This window comes from Cervus canadensis, chromosome 22 (genome assembly GCF_019320065.1).
Source record: "Cervus canadensis isolate Bull #8, Minnesota chromosome 22, ASM1932006v1, whole genome shotgun sequence".
NCBI lineage: Eukaryota > Metazoa > Chordata > Mammalia > Artiodactyla > Cervidae > Cervus > Cervus canadensis.
In genome coordinates, this window is record NC_057407.1 from 47,428,375 (window position 1) to 47,445,693 (window position 17,319).

Here is a 17,319-nt window from a genome sequence, read left to right on the forward strand (position 1 = left end):
CTGTGGAGGCTCCTCCCATAGTTCCTCACAGGTCAGGCAGTGGCCACCAGAGGACTAGCTGATGTGACCATAAGAAACACACAGTGACTCCCACCTTCCTACAGTAAAGAATCCATCTGCAATGAGGGAGACCTGGGTTCGATCCCTGGGTTGGGAAGATCCCCTGGAGGAGGGCATGGCAACCCACTCTAGTATTCTTGCTTAGAGAATCCCCATGGACAGAGGAGCTTGGCAGGCTACAGTCCATGGGATCACAAAGAGTCGGATATGACTGAGCGACTAAGCACACACGTACAAGCACTGCTCAACCAGGGAAGAGGATGGAAATCCCAGGGACCCAATCCCATCCTGCCTCACCTAATCAGGTGGGGACCTGAGCCTGGTCAGGACAGAAGAGTTAATTAGGGAAGAGGCCACCTCTGAAGGCCTGGTCTTGGAAGAGCCCAGAACCTCCAGGAGGGATCCAGAGACAGCCACATGAGCCGCTGTTTGCCTAGTAAGTAGGCTAGCTGCAGCCCTTCCCTCTAGAGGCCAATGTCTTTCTTCACTTCAGAGATCTCACTTGGGAGTAAAGCATCTCAAAGCAAAACTTCAAAGGCAGACAAGGGAACAGGTTCAACACCACCGACACTTTGCTTCTGTGACACATGAAATGACTCCAAAAGATCCATGACCCCCTTCCATATTGTGCCTAAGTACCAATAAGGGGGCGCTTCCCAGTGGCTAGTGGTAAAGAATGCGCCTGCCAATGCAAGAGATCCAGGTTGGCTCCCTAGGTTGGGAAGATCCCCTGGAGGAGGAAATGGCAACCCACTCCAGTATTCTTGCCTGGACAATCCCATGGACACAGAGGAGCTTGGCGGGCTACAGTTCACGGGTCGCAGAGTCGGACATGACTGAGCACGCATGCATCCACCAATAAGGGGTCTCTGTCTTCCAGTCGCTGCATTCAAGTTACGCAGCTCCAAGCCCCACAAGGAGAACTTACTTGCCTTCGGTGCAGACGGCTAAGACACGATACACCCGAAAGGAGGCCGGTAGAGTGGGAGTGGGGATAAGGAGATCCGGGATCCCCACCCCCGCAGCAGCCTGGGGATCCCAGCCCCGCCCCTGCACTCCCGGCCCCGCCCTTCGCGGGTTTCCCAGACTCTAAGCTGCAGCCACCGCGGGCGGCAGGGGACCCGCGCTGCATGTGTAATGGGGGCTGGGAACAAAGACGCGCAGGACCAGCTCCCCGGCTGCCGCGCACCAGCCTAAGAGACCGTCCCGAGCTTCTCCCCGAAGCTTTGACGCGCGGCTTCCCAGGGCTGCCCAGAGTCATCCGAAGCCGAGTGCGGAGCCTGTCCGCGCGCGCACACTAGAGTAGGGCGCGTCCCAGTACCGCTAAAAGAGGAAAATCTGTGCGCCGGCCAGGGGGAAAAGCGATCTCCCAGCGCAACTCCGCGTGTATACACCCGCACCCACCCACCCTCAGCCGCCAGCACGCAAGCCGAACGCTAGCAGGGTCACCCACCCCCGCCACGTGCTTTCCCAGAGGTCAGGACGAACAGAGACCTGTTGGGTTTTCTTCTCGCCCCACTTCTCCTTCCAGGTGCCCCAAAACAAAGCAGCTCCTCAGGGTGACCGCACCTCGCGTACCGGGGCGCCGCAGGGAGAGCGGCCGCAGGTGGGAGCTGGCGCCAACGGCGCGCCTCCCGGGGAACACCACGCAGACGTGGTGGGGTGGAGTGCAAGAGACTCCTCTGGGCTGTGTGAAGCGGCCCGCTTCGCTCCGCTACACCTAAGTGGCTCTGAGGGTCGCGCAATCCTGCCCCCAGCCGAGGCTGCACCTACAATCCCGCTACGTCCGTATAAGATCTGCCCGCCCCCCTTGGCCACATTCCCCATGCTCCGATTTTCATCTCACTCTCTCTGGGTTCCACGCGCCCGTATAGCCTGAACCCCGACCCTGGGGTCGCCTCCGCGAACGCGAGCCCCGCAGGCCGCCGCACAGGCAAGATCATCCCCCCACCAAGATCAGCGAGCGGGGCGCCCTGCGCGCCCCCTGTCCCCGCCCCGGGAGGTGCAAGCTGGGTGCAGGTGGCGCGGCAAGGAGGCCGCGGGCCCGCCCTTTGTTGGTAAACACCGCGCGGCGCCCGAAGCCGCCCCGTGCCCTTTCTGCGCCCCCCACGCCGCGCCCCGTTCTTACCGGCGCACAGAGATCCCCAGAGGAGGGCGAGGGCCGCCCAGGGCGCCGTCATGTTCCGCGGCGCCGCCCCGCGGACACCCGGAGCCCGCGGGCAGGGCCGCGCGGCGCTCCCGGGGCGCGCAGGGCCCGGCGGCGGCTGCGCTCTCGTTCCCGCTCCTTCCTTCGGCCTCGTTCCCCGCGCGATTCCTGCGCCTTCGTCCCCGGCAGCGTGCAGGCTCCAAGGGCCGGACGGCGGGGCCGGGCTCAGGGCCGCTGCGGGCGGCGCAGGCTTCGGCCCGGGCTCCGGGACGACGCGGGGGCCGGGGGGCGGCGGCGGGGCGCGGGCCGGGGCGCGCCCGACTCAGGCATCGCGCGGCGGGGCTGGGCCCGGGCCCCGGGCACAGGGGCCGAGTCCGGAGGGGCCATGAACGGGGGGAGGGGTGGGGGGGAGGGGAGCTGAACCGAGTCCAAAATGGCTCCTGAGCCGCGGCCGCGGAGCCGAGCCAGCGGGGAAACCCGGATGTTGGATACAAAGAGGCGGGCGAGCTGGGCGGGGAGGGGGAGGGGAGGCGGGCCCTCCGGCCGCGTGGTCCGCGCCCCCCTCGGGGGCGGGGCCCCAGATAAACAACAAACGAAGGCCCCGCCCCCCGGCCGGCGTGGTCCGGAAGGCGTGTGCAAACTGCACGACCCGAGGGCGTGGCAGGGCGAGCTGGCAGGATTGGGTCCTGGACCACTTAGCCCCGGGACCCCGGGACCTCGTGGCCGCGGCACCGTGATTCCTGCTTTGCACTCTAGAGCCCACGCTCCCGAATGCATGCTGCTTTGCCACCGCGGAGAGGCTGGGTCACCCCGGACTCTGGCCTGGATTCCGCTCTGCGCCTCCGTCTCCCCACCTGAGATGGGGGTCACAGTGAACCACAGGAGACGTGTCTGTATTGATGGGCGAACTAATATGCAGAAAAAAAGGCTGATTTCCCTAAAATGACAAGTGGTCTGTTACGTCTGCAACCCAACCCCAAACACACACAAAGGCACAGCTGGGGATCTTGAAATTGGACACATCCCAGGGAGGGAGAGTGGGAGCCCCGCCCCCGCAGAGCAGCAGCAGATGGAAAAGGGCCTCTAGCAACTTGCCTCTCTACCCTTAACCCTGAATGGTCTCTCAGCACTGCACCCACCTAGCCTCCGCCCGCCCACCCTCACCCCAACCCAACCCACCCCACCCCCGCTTTAATATGCACCTTCAAAACTGTTCTCAATTGTTCCCGTAGTTGAGCTTGTCCAGCGGGTGTCTCTGCTACCCTCTTCACTCCCCAGATGCCTTCTTGAGAGCCCCTTGTTTTCTGGGTTGGTTTCCACCATCCTTACTACAATCAGGGCTTGGGAGGGTCATGATGGAGAAGGAAATGGTAATCCACTCCACTATTCTTGCCTAGAGAACCCCAGGGACAGAGGAGCCTGGTGGGCTGCTGTCCATAGGGTCGCAAAGAGTCGGACGCGACTGAAGCGACTTAGCAGCAGCAGCAGATGAGGCTCCCAGCTAAAGAGGGAAAGCCCGCTCACATCTCAGGGATGCGGGGCGGAATCCTTCGTTACAGAAATGGTCCTCTGGTTGCTCCTGATTTGCCACAGCCTTTCTTGGAGCAGGACAAGAGGAGCCAGGCTCGAGGTGGAGCCTGGAAGTCTGAGTTGTTTTACTTTTCTGAGCCTCAGTTTCCTTTTACAGAAAGCGAGGAGGCTAAATAAATAAGGGGAAAATGTGAGTAGGCTAGATTCCTTCCATGCTCTACATTTTTTAAATAGCAGAAACCTCATTCAAACGAAATCTTACGTAAAAGTCCACTTTGTAGAAAGTGTATCAATGAAGTTGAAATGAGGGTCCACCACCCCTAGTTTCCACAGTACTAGGAACACCTCAGGGACCACACTTTGGAGTCACTTACAGATTATAGGATGCTATACTGATGGACACATGACAAGAAAAGCAACTGTCACTTCCTTGCTACTAGAAGGTAGCGACCATAATCCGCGTGCCAACAATTAGACTGGTTGCTGCTTCTCTGCTACTCCACACCAGGTAGGGTATCACAATAAAGGCTCAGGGTGGTCCAAACAGCCAACACATCTGCATCTTCCACCCTGGCATCTCTGGGAACTTCAAATTCATATAACCAAATGCCTGCCTGACATCTCTATTGGGCAGCCTATCAGGTATCTAGTACTTGCCCTAACTAAAGCAGAGGTCCTCATTCCCCAATAAATCTACTCCTCCAGTTGTACATGTCTGAATCAATGGCATAACCAGCCAATAGTTCAAGTTGAAATTTTATGTAATTCTTGATTCCTCCCATATTCAGTCCATCAACAATCTAGTTTCAGAAACACATCCACCATCAATCCACTTCTCTTCCAAATAGACTATCACCACCCAGTATCTTAATTTGTGGACCACTGCAAGAGCAGTGAGCTAAAATCATGTCTTGTCACCTTCTTTCATTCTTGCCTGGCTATATGTTCTGGATAGCAGTTGAAATGATCTTTTCAAAATGGGACTCACTTCACATTTCTCCCTTGCTTCAAATCCTCCCATGGCTTCCTATTATGATGGCTAACAAATTGGTATATGAACAGCCCTACTTCCTCCACCATCTCACCATCATCAGCCAGACACACTGACCTACTCTCTGTTCCCAAGACACATTAAGGTGGTTTCTGCCTTAGAGCCCCCCACCGGAAACTTCCCCCTGGCAAGGCTGGAGCTGAACTCCCCACTGGCATGGGGAGTTCCCATGATTCTCTTGCAGAGCTGAAATCCATGTTGTTAGGCTCATAGGATTAGCCTCTGTCTCGACCACCATTTGCTCATGTGCTCACAGGCTGTTTGGGAAGGTGATGCTGGGTATCTGAAATATCAGGTATGAGATGATGGGAAGGTGATGATGAGTATCTGAAATATCAGGCATGAGATGATGGGAAGTTGAAAGGCAAAAACCCAGCAAATGTCCACTCTAAAATTTATGGCAGGGAATTCTGCCATTCAGGAATTCTGTGTGTTCGAACCACTCTTCCCATTTTCTTCCTTCCTCAGTGATCAAGTGGGAAACCAAGGGATCAGGAAGAAACAGCTGAGCATGGCATCCTTCCATATCAAGTTAATGACAGAAGACTATAGTGTTATACTACTTGGTATCTGTATAGTTATAACGCGTTCTAATGTGAAGCTTAAGTATATTTAACTGGCAAGATAAACTCTTAAAGGAAGCACAATTTTTGTCATTTTATTTAGAGACCTTTTTACTTAAACATACAGAAGTAGCCCCAGCCTGTTTCAGCTCATGAAAGGCCCTGATTATAGAGATATACCATAGCGGGTAATTATGAGAACTATGGGAAACATACATGAATATATATTAGTGGGTAATTTAGGTACATTAAATTACCAGTACATTAAACAATTTCAGGGGGTATGTTAATTGGATGGGTGCATGGCTTTTTTGGCAATACAATTCTCCCCAAACGTATCCATTTACTTCCAACCTGTCCCATGTGCCATCAACTTCAAAAGTTATTTCCCAGACATTTCAAAACTGTTTTCTTTCTTGTCCCCACAGTTCTTCCCACCCTGTCTTAACTTAGTGGTGGTTACCTTGAGGTCAACTAAATCAGTTGGCTTAGATGGTAATTAGGTAAAAAGGTAACTCTCCATAGCTCTTACAACAGATTAGATTATGCTGTGCTAATGGAAAATCCCCAAACCCCAGTGGCTCAAAACAACAAAATTTATTTCTCTCATACTGTAAGTCTGCTGGGGGTCCGGAAGCAAGCTATACTCATTATAGTAACTTAGTGACACAGGCTGGTGGAGGCTACACTTTGATACATGCTTCTACTATTGCAGAGAGAGGGGGACAAGAGCCTGGTAAAGTACATTCAAGCTCTTAAAACTTCTACCAGATTCTGAGAAGATGGAGGCTAGGTTGGTGGCTGCATAGCTTTTGAATCTTCCAAAATTCTCACAGAGTAACTACATGGAAGAAGAAAAAAAAAAAGAACAGAAAATCCATGTACATTTACAATAAAACCAGGTGACAAGGTTTCCCCCAAAACACCAAAATACAAATGAGTCGAGACAACTACCAACTGCAAAAAAAAGCTTCATGGACTAGTCTGTGCAAGGGGAAGCTGAGGAATGGGGTGGAAGAGGCACCTGGGAAATACAGAATCCCGAAATAGCTAAGAGATAGTCACTGGAAAGCACTGATTCAGTAACAAGAACAGTTGGTGAAACTAGGAGGGGTTTTTTCCTTCAATTCAACAGTGAGTGAATCAAAGAGACTGGTAAGAATAGAAAAAACTAGAATGGTCCATCCTTGTGAACTCTTAAAACTGACAAGCCAAGCCTCCTTTTTAGGTCAGGCTCCTACAAGGTGGAGAAACCTCTGGAAGTGCTGGATAAGATGTTTTACTTCCAGTCATCCTGCAGTAGCTGGAACAGTTATTTGCCCTTCGGAGCCATGACAAGGAAACTGGACAAAAGATAGGAGTCAACTGTCTTTGGATTTTGCACCATCTTGAAACCTCTGTGAAAAGAGAAATAGTTGAAGTGAGGCTTATGATTGCCCCCACTTTCTGCCTGGAGACACATTCCAGTCCACAGTGCAGCAAGAGTGTAAAACAAGCAGAACCTGGCCACCTTGCAGAGTTGGGATCGCAGACAGAGGTTGGAGATGAGAAAACTGAAGGAGCAGAGTAGAGAGAGGAGGGCACGGCACTGAGAAAGCTGGAGGTCTGCAGACAAGTCTCCTTGGGGCTTTTGCTGAATTCAGGGTTTCACATACTTAGAATCAAACTCCATGAGGGAAGCAAGCAAGCTGAATAGCTCCAAGACTGGCACAGAACACTTTTTATTTCTAACTGGTCAAAGTGGACAAGTCCTTACTCAACACCCAGGACACTGGGAGTAAAGACTCAGAGGGTCACTCCAAGGGCAGTGGAGATGAACTAGCCCTGGAGTCAAGGCACACTGCCAAGCCTTGCCGTGATCAAGCTGGTCTATAAGTAACTTAAATACCTACCAGACAACAGGTCAACACCTTTTTAAAAGAATTCAACACATCTGGCACTGTACCATAAAAGAATTTCCAATGCCCAACATTTAATTTTTAAAATAACTGAATATGAGAAGAAGCAGGAAAATGTAACCCATCAGGAGGAAAATCAGTCATTAGAAACAGACAGAAATGGCAGAAATGATGTTACTATCAGTCAAGGAATTTTTAAAAAGCTATTTTAAACATGCTGAAAGACATTTGGAAACAGGAACATCATGAAGAGAGAATGAAATACTTCAGCAATGGACTTTCAGGAGATAAAAGAAATACAGTGTCAGGGGACATATGTGTACCTATGGCTGATTCATGTTGATGTTTGGCAGAAACCAACACAATTCTGTAAAGCATTTATCTTTCCATTAAAAAACAAACAAACAAAAAAGAGTCTTTTTTTTTAATTGGGTAGAATTGACATTTTATTTTTTCCTATATTTTTAATTCATTTAACTTTTATTTTTATCAATGTTACAGTATTATAAAGCTATACTTCACCTGTCACTGTTTTAATTATATCCTATAGATTTCATTATCAATCTTTTTTCTGTCCATTAATTTTTCTTTTTAACACATTTCTATAAGTTTTATAAGTATTTTACACCTAGATCTTGAACACTTTTATTTTTTTTTTTGCTCCGCGGTACAACTTGCAAGATCTCATTTCCCCTACCAGGGATCGAACAGAGACAGTGAAAATGCTGAGTCCTAACCACTGTACCATCAGGGCATTCCCTCAATCACTTCATTGGACACTCTGAAATTTGGCTTTATGTTTTCCCTTTGCCCCAGGAGTACATTTTGCCTTTGCAACAGAGCTCTTTGAGGTTTTATATATATATATATATATTTTAAACATTTATCTATTTATTTACTTCTTTGGTTACACCAGGTCTTAGTGGGATTTAGTTCCCTGACAACAGATCAAACCCAGGCCTTCTGCATTGGGAGAACAGAGTCTTAGCCACTGGACTACTAGGGAATTCTCATGACAGCTCTTTATACTGTCCTCTTCTTTTTTTTAATTTAGTTGTTACTTCTACCTTGTCGAAACATGTACCATTTGATACTCTTCTTCCACCCTAATCCCCACTTTCACTTTGGTCTTAGATCTAAAACGATTCAGTGCTCACTAGCAATCCTTTTGCTGAAGTCTCCCCAGTCATCTCCTAGTCGGATGAGGCTTGTTTTAGTAGAATACCGAGGAGTTGAGGACAATATTTCCTGAGCTCTTGCATGATTAAAACTTAAAAAAAAAAAAATCCTTGATACGTAAAGGGTAGTTTAACTAGACACAAAACACTCGGTTCATAACTTTTCTCTGAGTTTCTTGAACATTTGCTCCACTGCTACCTTGCTTTTTGATGCCAACCTGATCTTTTCAGAGACTTTGTCTGTCATTTTCTTTCTGGGCCTTTCCAGCTCTTCATGCTGTTTTTGCTGCCTTAGCTTTTTTCATTCTTATCTTCTATATGATTTATAGTACTTGTGGTCATTCTTATTTTCCTTTGGATATGTTGTAATTTAGTCTTCATCATCTAGGGTGATTTTATCTTTCTGTTCAAATTCTTTCCCAAGTTTGGTCCATTCTCTTTTCACGTTATCCGTTGTTCACATTTTCATTTTTATTCTGAGTTTTTAGATATCTGATCTGTGGTATTCTTTCATAGCCACAATTATTTCTAATTTTTTGAAGTTCATGTTAGAGGGTTGTTATAATTTATCCTTTGTTCCTTTTTACGGGAAGTATTTCATTAGCTTTAAAAGTTATCATTCTCACTTTGTTTTCTTCTCATATTTGTATAAATAATCAGCTCCTTTTTCTGTTTATGTTGATATCCCTGTAATAATGGGCAACTCTATGGGGGCAGGGGTAAAATGAGGAGTGGATTGAGCAACTTTCTCTGTTTTTTGGTAGGAGACTTCTTGTTTGTTGGTCAGTAATGGAATTTCTTTAATAAGTAAGTCCAAGTGGTGGTGAGGTGGGGGGAGAGTTGTCTAATTTTCTTCTGAATCTTTGACCTGCTGTTGATGGGCTGTGGTCTTCAGCTTTTTGCTTCCTTTTTTGCCTTCATCCATCAAGCTTAGAAGGGTATCACTCCCTTTCAAGATGACTTCATCTTTTTCAGATGTGGTATCTCTTATCCTACTTAAACCTCTAAACTCCTTCCCTTGACTTCCCACCAGTCTCTGCTCTGATCCTCTAGGTCTCAAACCTGTTGCAGCATTTGTGTCCTCTGGATGAGACCGCAAGTAGTTAGGTTTAACCCAAGTTCAACTTAGGTGCAGGCCTGTAGCAACAGAAAAATCTGGAGGATTGTGCAGGAGGCAGATCACAGAGGACTTTCTATGGAGGCTTTTGCAATAATTTCAGCAAGGAATAAAAGGGTCTAAAGTAAAACAGGGAGGGGTGGAGAGAAAGGAACTACTTTTAAGGGACTACTGAAGGAATAACCAAAGTTACTTGGTGACGGATCTGAGGTGGGAAAGCAGATATCTGAGTTCTGAGTTTGGATTCATGAATGAATGAATGGGTAGATGGTGGTACCAATTCACTGAAACACGAAGTCTGGAGGAGGAGGTTTGGGGAAGGGCATGGGAAGATGAGTTGCGTCTGAAGTACCCCTGTGAGAATGCTGACCAACTCCAGAGAGTTCTGGCTGCAAACACCGAGCTGGGTGTAACTAGTATTTAAGGAGCAGCTGAGGTCCAAGGCTAGATGAAATCATCCAACAAGAGGGGACAGAATCGGAGGGAAGGAGGAATGGGAACAGAGATTTGGGGCCCAGCAATAATTGAAGAGTAGACGGGGCAGAAGTCTCAGTAAAGAAGAAAGAATGAATGATAAATAAGGAAAGCAGGTGGGGAAGAAAATGGTAACCCACTCCAGCATTCTTGCCTGGGAAATCCCATGGACAGAGGAGCCAGGTGGCTACAGTCCATGGCATCCAGAGTTGAACATGACTGCGCAAACATGCACACAAGGAAAGGAGGAGAAAAGTTGGAGAGAATGGTTGTCATAAAGAAGACAAAAAGAAGAATCATCACTGCAATGGATTAAGACATACAAAGTATGTTAAATGTATCATACTGATACTAAAAACCTAACTGCTTTCAGAGCATGTTTGGGGATCAACTTATCATCCTGAAAACTGGTGAATAAAGAGGAAAGAATCTATTTATTTCGCTTTGTCTTTCCCAATCTGCTGATTTAGGTCCTGAAAGGGGAGAAGTCACAACTTTTCTTGGCTATATCCCAAGCTCAGTGTTATCTTGCCTCCTGGGATAAAGACAGGAAAAGAGAGATGCCTTCCTGCCCTGAGCACAACGGCATGGGGACGCAAGCAGCCCATCTGGACTCAGGAGGATGTGCTAAGATGGGCTTTAAGGTGGTCCTAGGCAGGGCTGTAGCACTGCAAGAAATCAGGTGGGGAAGTGGGGAGGGCAGAGCTGTCCAGAATAGGGAAGAGGATCCCAGCTGTCCAAGGCCACATCTCCAGGTGGGGTCAGGGGGCCTGGGCCTGCAGAATTCACTCTGGAGGCCCCCGGGTCTGGCTCAGGATTCTCTGCTCAAGCATAGCATACCGCTGGAGGAGGGCCTCATAGACCTGGAGGGGTGGAAAGAGCAGTTTAGGATGGGGAAGGGAAGGTGCCTCTTACATCTCTTTGCAAATTACAGTTTAAAAACTTTTCCATCCCTCTCACTTGCAATTTAATTTTTTTGCTGGGCAGACAAAAGAGAAGTGTCAATTCACAAAAGAGGAAATGGTAGTAGTTCCCCAACCTGTAGTTTTCAGATCTTTAAAAAATGGGAACTAAGACAAGAAACCAATATTTGTTCTTAAATCTACAAAACATTTAAAAATTCTGATGAAGGTGCCTGGAAATGACTGTCTCTTTGCACAGTTGGTAGAAGTTGGTGGTGCAACACTTTTGGAAATCACCTCAACTTTACATTTGGATAAAGGGGCTTGAAAATGCCCATAGCTTTCGACCTGGTTATTCTACTCCGCAAAGCTCTCCTAAGGAAATAATCCTAAATGTAGGGTGCTAGGTATACCAAAGGTCTTCTCAGACACCACTAAACATTCAGACTCATAAGACTACCATGGGTTACACCTTGACCCTCAACAGAATATACTGGAGAAACAAGAGTGCTGGCACAGTGGCTGAAAGGGCCCATGAACAGTTTGTACAGGTGTCCGGGGAAGGGTCTCTGCCTCCCTGCCTTCTTCCCTCCCTACCCCCCAGGTCACAGCTCAGATGCAAGGAGATGAAATCCACATCTTACAGGTGCAGTAGCCTCATTTCCCACAGAAGTATCTCTCCCAACAACTCTGTGGGCAAGAGATGTGCCTGTGAGAGGTCACAGCACTCAGGGAGCCCTAAGTCTGACTCACCCTTAGGTATTTGCTTTTTCCCACTTAAGATGCAGTTTCCTCATTCAAGGCCATATGGCCATAAGCAATGTTGCCTCGTAACACTGTTGACATTCCATTTTTTATTAAGTCTCGAAGGAAGCAGAGCTAGAACATTAACCAAAGGCCAAATTCTCATGCAGAACAGGCAGAGGTTTTGTTAATCCTTTACCCACATAGGATTAATTATAATAATCAAAAAACTAGAAGCAACTGCTCTTAAGACATGGAAAATGCCTGAGAAATGTGATTCATCAGCCAGTCAGAATATTATGCAGTCATTAAAAATTACATGTAAGCACATTTTTTTTTTTTTTAAATGAGAATTTTTATTCAGTGAAAGAGTGAAATGACAAGTCACAGACTGGAATTTTGCCACTATGGACTATAGCCTACCAGGATCCTCAGTCCATGGGATTTTCCAGGCAAGAATACTGGAGTGGGTTGCCATTTCCTTCTCCAATGTAGGCACATTTTTAAGAATATAAATATTTGGTTGTAATGTATAATTTTAAAAGTGGGATACATCTGAAAGAATGCTTTAACACACAATCAGGCAAACTGTGATTTGGGGAAATATCTCTTGATGAAAATGAGGCATAAAATGGAGAGTGAAGAGAGCTTGCAATATGGAATGTAGAGATTTGTAAAATTAAAATCTGTCAATAGAGTAATAGTTGCAAATATTCAAACAATAAAGTCTGTGGCTAAAGGAGCTAAAAGAAAAAAAAAACTAAAGTGGACTACAAAAGTATGTACATAATGTGCTATAAAATAAAACCCAAACCAAAAACCAACAAGGGAAAAAGGGCCAGAAAGAAACACAACCCCACATTCTTCCTCTTCATTCCTTTAGTTTAAAGCTCTTTTCGCCTGTAGCTTGCACGAGTGTAAGCCTTGCAGTTCAGGTCAGTGTGTGTTACAGATAAGACATCATAGACCAGCAACACTGAAGACCAGGGATCCATATTTCCGTGGGACTCACATATACCACTAGGAGGTCATGCCAATCTCAATTTGGCTTAACCAAAGCTCCTAAAGCAAGGACTTGAGCAACTGATTATGCAACAGGGCTTTTGCCCGTGAACTCACTGGGGAAGTAAGGGGGCCTTTGATCTCCTCCCCAAGGAGGAAATTGAAACATTCAGCTGAGCCTACAGGGAAAATACAGTTCCTGTCTTGAGTTTCCACTTGAGCACAGGTGCGCCATAGAAGGCAAATAGAGGATGCTGCCCGGCTGTTTACAATCCGGTCCTCAAATAAGTCACTTGTGCCAACAACCACAGGCTGTCACTGCTTGCCAGCTAGTGCTGAGAAGGATTCTGAGGTTACACTTGGGTTTAACAGTAAAGAGTTCCATGAGCTATTAGCGACCGGTCATAAGCAAGCCAGGGAGAGTGCAGGACACACACTCTTAAGTGTTTGCCACCTGTCATGAGGCAGGCGCAGCTGTTTGTTACCCTAAAGCTTTCCCCAGCTCCCTTCTTCCTTTCTGGCCTCCTTCTAGAGAGGATAAAAGAGCAGCCAGACTCTACCCCAGGCTGACTGTATAACCAAGTGGTCATCCGCTGGGGGAGTTGAGGGGAACAGTGTAGTATGTTTCTCCCTGATAAGCAAGAGTGTGTGAGGAGACACTCTCTGTCCAATGCCATGCTCTGATTCCTGCCTGTGAATGCAGCTGTGGGCAGACAGGATATTTGAAGCAGCTACGAACATCCTGTGGCCATGTGGAACACAGCTAGTGCAGCGCGATCCACTACGGCAGCCACAAGCTATATGCGGTCCTGAGTGCTTGCAATGTGACTGCTGCTGCTAGTAGAAAATGCATACCAGATTTCAGAGCTCATCCACACACACACAAAGTAAAATATCACACGAGCAACTTTTCTTATTAATTACATGTTGAAATGACAGTAGTTTGGACATTTTGAATATATTAAAGTCAGCACTTTTTTTTTTTAATTTTTATGAGACTACCAGAGAATTTAAATGATATATGTGGTTCTCATGATGTTCCCTTTATCCACTGATGATCTGGAGAATGTCAAAGAACCTGACCCAGGGCCCTGACACAGCTGAACCACTGAACCAATACTGGCAACACCATCCGACCTCCTGTGGTATAACAAAGCCATGCTAGGCAAGCATTCTTTTTAAGCCTCACTATGAGTAGGTTAAAAGCAGGCTGGACAGATGTCCCCCAGTTCCCAGATGAAGAAACAAGAGGTCTGCAGACGAGGAGTGCGGGTTAAAGTCACGTGAAGGTCACATGGAGAGGGAGAGGCATGATAAGAATCAGAACCCAAAGGCCCTTTATCTCAAGGCAGGCTCTTTCCACCGTATTGAGCTGCCTTTTAAACAGCACACACAACAGAAAGTAATGGCAGCCTGGGCAGACCCATGTGGGCGGGCTATCTAATCACCTGGAAAGTAGGAGCTTTTGCTTCCAAGACAGGCGGGGAGACAGTTCTCCAGGGTGTTCCTACACACCTTGTGACAGCTTTTGTTCCTGACTATCTCTTCAGGGGTGTTTGTATAGCAAACAGCCTTGGAAGATGGACAGAGGGGAAATTGGTGTGCTGATCAGGATCAGAAAGATAAGGACTCTTTTGAGGGCCAAGGCTGGACGGGTTTGTTGGCAGCTCCTTTATGATGCTGTGGGATTCCTAAGCTTGGGGTCCCCTCAGTTGGGTCACAGACACCGTGAGGGCACGCCATCACGTGGGTCCACTCCACACTGCCGCATGGCTCTCCAAGGCCAAGGAACACTGATACAAACATGGAGCCTAAACGGCCTGCGGTACTGTGAGTAATAAAGCCCTCTGTTTGGGTCGCCCCTGCTCCTGGGCTGCAAGAACCTTCTGCAAACTGGAAAGGTGGTGCAAACTGTCCAGACTGCCCCTTGCTACAACTGGGTAAAACTCGAAAGAGTCATCCCAGCTTCAGAACTTCCTGTAGGATTGGCCGAGGGCTCCACTGAGATGGCACCGCAGCAGCTCCTCTCCCACCTCGGCCCAGCCCTGCCTCTTCCATTGCCCTTCCACAGATGCAGATTCCAAGAGTGCCCCCTCATAAACCTCCTATATGTGCAAGTGTTAGTTGCTCAGTCGTGTCCGACTCTTCGAGACCCCATCTGTAGCCTGCCAGGCTCCTCTTTCATGGGATTCTCCAGGCAAGAATACTGGAGTGGGTAGCCATTCCCTTCTCCAGGGCATCTTCCCTACCCAGGGATCGAACTCGGGTCTCCTGCATTGCAGGCAGATTGTTTACCATCTGAGCCACCAGGGAAGCCCATAAATCTCTTGCATTCTCATCAACAACTCAGGGTCTGCTTTCCAGAGTAGCAACTTGTAGCAAGTGGGGTCTGTGTTCCCCGACTGAGGAACCACACCGTTGTCTTGGATCCAGACTTCAGATCTGAACAGTAGAAACCCAGGGTGTCTTACACTTAAGTGACAGAGTCTTTCAGCGGCTTCTGTAACCCTGTGAATTAGAAGCAAGCACCCACTCCAAGGTATCAGAGCAAGGAAGATGCGCCCAGTGGGCCATCTGATCCCTGGGGCTACAAGATTAGAGGTATCTCTGAATCTCAGAGACAACCTGCTTCCTTTGCTCTATTTTTTTGACAATTAAAAAAAAAAAAGTAGATTTCCTCTTCAGTTGAGCACGTCAACTGTAATGTAGGTGACAAAGAAAATACTTACCTTTTGGAAATAAGAACCTAGTTGGTTTTTCACAACGCAAGTGCCACAAATACATTTGGATGGTCTCTTACCTGAGACGCTCCTGGGGTTGGGGTTGCAACTAATCTGGGATTTGGGGCTAACTTCACAATCTCTGCGAAGGGCACGTCTGCTCCAGCTGCAAGGCCTAGAAGGGACAGCTCGTTTTGTATCAGTGCATATTGCAAATGAAGGTGTTACCCGGAAATAGCATTTTATCTCTGGAGTGAGAATATGTTCTAAAACTGGATTATGGTGACAGTTGTACAACTTAATAAAATGTTTGCTGTTTTTTTCCCCTTTATATTGGCTGTGCCGAGTCTTTGTTGCGGCACACGGGTGTCTCTTGTTGCAGAGTTCAGGCTCAGTTGCTCTGAGGCCTGCGGGATCTTAGTTAACCCATGTCTCACCCATGGATGGTAGATTCTTAACCATTGGACCACCAGGGAAGTCCCACAACTTAGTAAAGTTACTAAAAAACGCTGAATTGTATAGTCAAGTATGGGTGATTTTTTTACATCATATAAATTGTACCTCCATAAAACCATCTTAAAAAGGGGGAGAAAGTGAAGACAAGTTTCAAGAGCAGCCCTCGTCCTCAGCAGGGCCTAGTTTGTCGGAAGTGCATGTTAGGAGGCAGCTAACCTCTGAGCTCTGACAGAGGGGAGGGTCCGCCTGCCTCCCCTCCCTCACATGACTCCACTCTCCCCATCGCCCACTGCATTGCAGTCACCCCAGCTTCTCTCAATTCCTTCTGCCCAGAGCCTTTTCACTGTGCAGAATGTTCCCCCCTCTCTTTTCAAAGAAGCTGCCCCTAAGAACATCCCTGCCGCCCCTCAGCACCGTCCGCTTTCCTCAGGGCGTGTCACACACTGCCACAGATTTAAGGGCTCTCCCTGCCTGAGACGGAAGCTCCGAGAGGCCAGGCCTTGGTCTCCACGGGAGCCCCGGTGTCTAGCACACTGCCTGCGTCCAGGAGGCACTCAGTAAGGGCTCACCAAGCAAAGGAGAGACGGGGCTGGAAAGAGGGAAGGCGGCCGGAGGTGGGCAAGGAAAAAAGAGGAATTTCCAAGCAAATTAAGCAGCAGTAGCAGACTGAAGGGAAACTCAAGACCAAGAGGGAAGGAGGGCCCACTAAAGATGGGAGGCCTGGTTCTCGTGCGGAATGCTGGAATATCACAGTCCAGAGCTGTGTGGATGAGGGGCCAGTGGATGGCAGGGTGGCCCTCAGAGAGACTTCTCCAAAGACTCTGGTCCTGCTCCACTTATAGCCTGGCTTTGTATGACTGGCTTTTGTCCCTAGACATAGCTGGAGAGAATGGGTGTGGACATAAAGTGGGAACTGGTGTTCTAGGACTTAGCTCAGGTTTTAGTTTTGCATGGCAGTACAGGGCAGTATCCACAGGTAATCTCTGGCAACTAAACAGGCACAGAAGGGAATTTCCTGGCTGTCCAGTGGTTAGCACTCAGCAATCTCATTGCCAGGGCTTGGTTCAATCCCTGGTCAGGGAACTAAGATCCCACAAGCCAAGCAGTGCATGGGGAAAAAAAAACAATGGCACGGAAAAATAAGAAAGAAAAACAGTGCAGAATAGCAGTGGAGGCCCCAAAGAGTAGTTCCTTTCCTGTTTTGGCAGAAGGAGTATAAAGTGAACCCCACTGAAGGCTGGAAGCTTATGGAGTGGAGTTTTCAAAGTTCTGAGAAAAACATTTTAGAGCCCTTTGTCCAGCCCAGGTAGCATTCTTTGGGAGGGTGGACGTGTAAGCCCTCAGAAAACTATCACCTACCGGATTTTTTCTTAAAAATGTATTCAGGCTGTATATTCTAACAGAACTAGCATAGAAATGAAGAAGGAAAAAGACTGAAGGGAGTCACCAAAAAAAAAGGAAACAAAGACAAACTCAAA

The 17,319-nt window shown here is 48.0% G+C and overlaps 2 protein-coding genes across 8 annotated transcripts in view; both read right to left on the bottom strand.

The window, feature by feature from the left end:
• Window positions 1-2,576, bottom strand: part of ACVR2B (activin A receptor type 2B) — a 35,365-nt gene extending 32,789 nt beyond the window's left edge. The window contains exon 1 of the mRNA XM_043442338.1: window positions 2,189-2,576. Within this exon, the coding sequence (XP_043298273.1) occupies window positions 2,189-2,240 (52 nt within the window). The 5' untranslated portion in view covers window positions 2,241-2,576. The remainder of the gene's footprint in view (window positions 1-2,188) is intronic.
• Window positions 2,577-5,425: 2,849 nt separating this feature from the next.
• The window catches only part of XYLB (xylulokinase), a 44,522-nt gene continuing 32,628 nt past the window's right edge, over window positions 5,426-17,319 (bottom strand). For 6 of the 7 annotated variants that reach the window (XM_043442326.1, XM_043442328.1, XM_043442325.1 and 3 more), the window contains 2 exons: window positions 15,466-15,560; window positions 5,426-10,880 (listed from right to left, as the gene is read on the bottom strand). In XM_043442326.1, the coding sequence (XP_043298261.1) occupies window positions 10,803-10,880; window positions 15,466-15,560 (173 nt within the window). In that variant the 3' untranslated portion in view covers window positions 5,426-10,802. The other variant, XM_043442324.1, reaches the window with a different exon arrangement.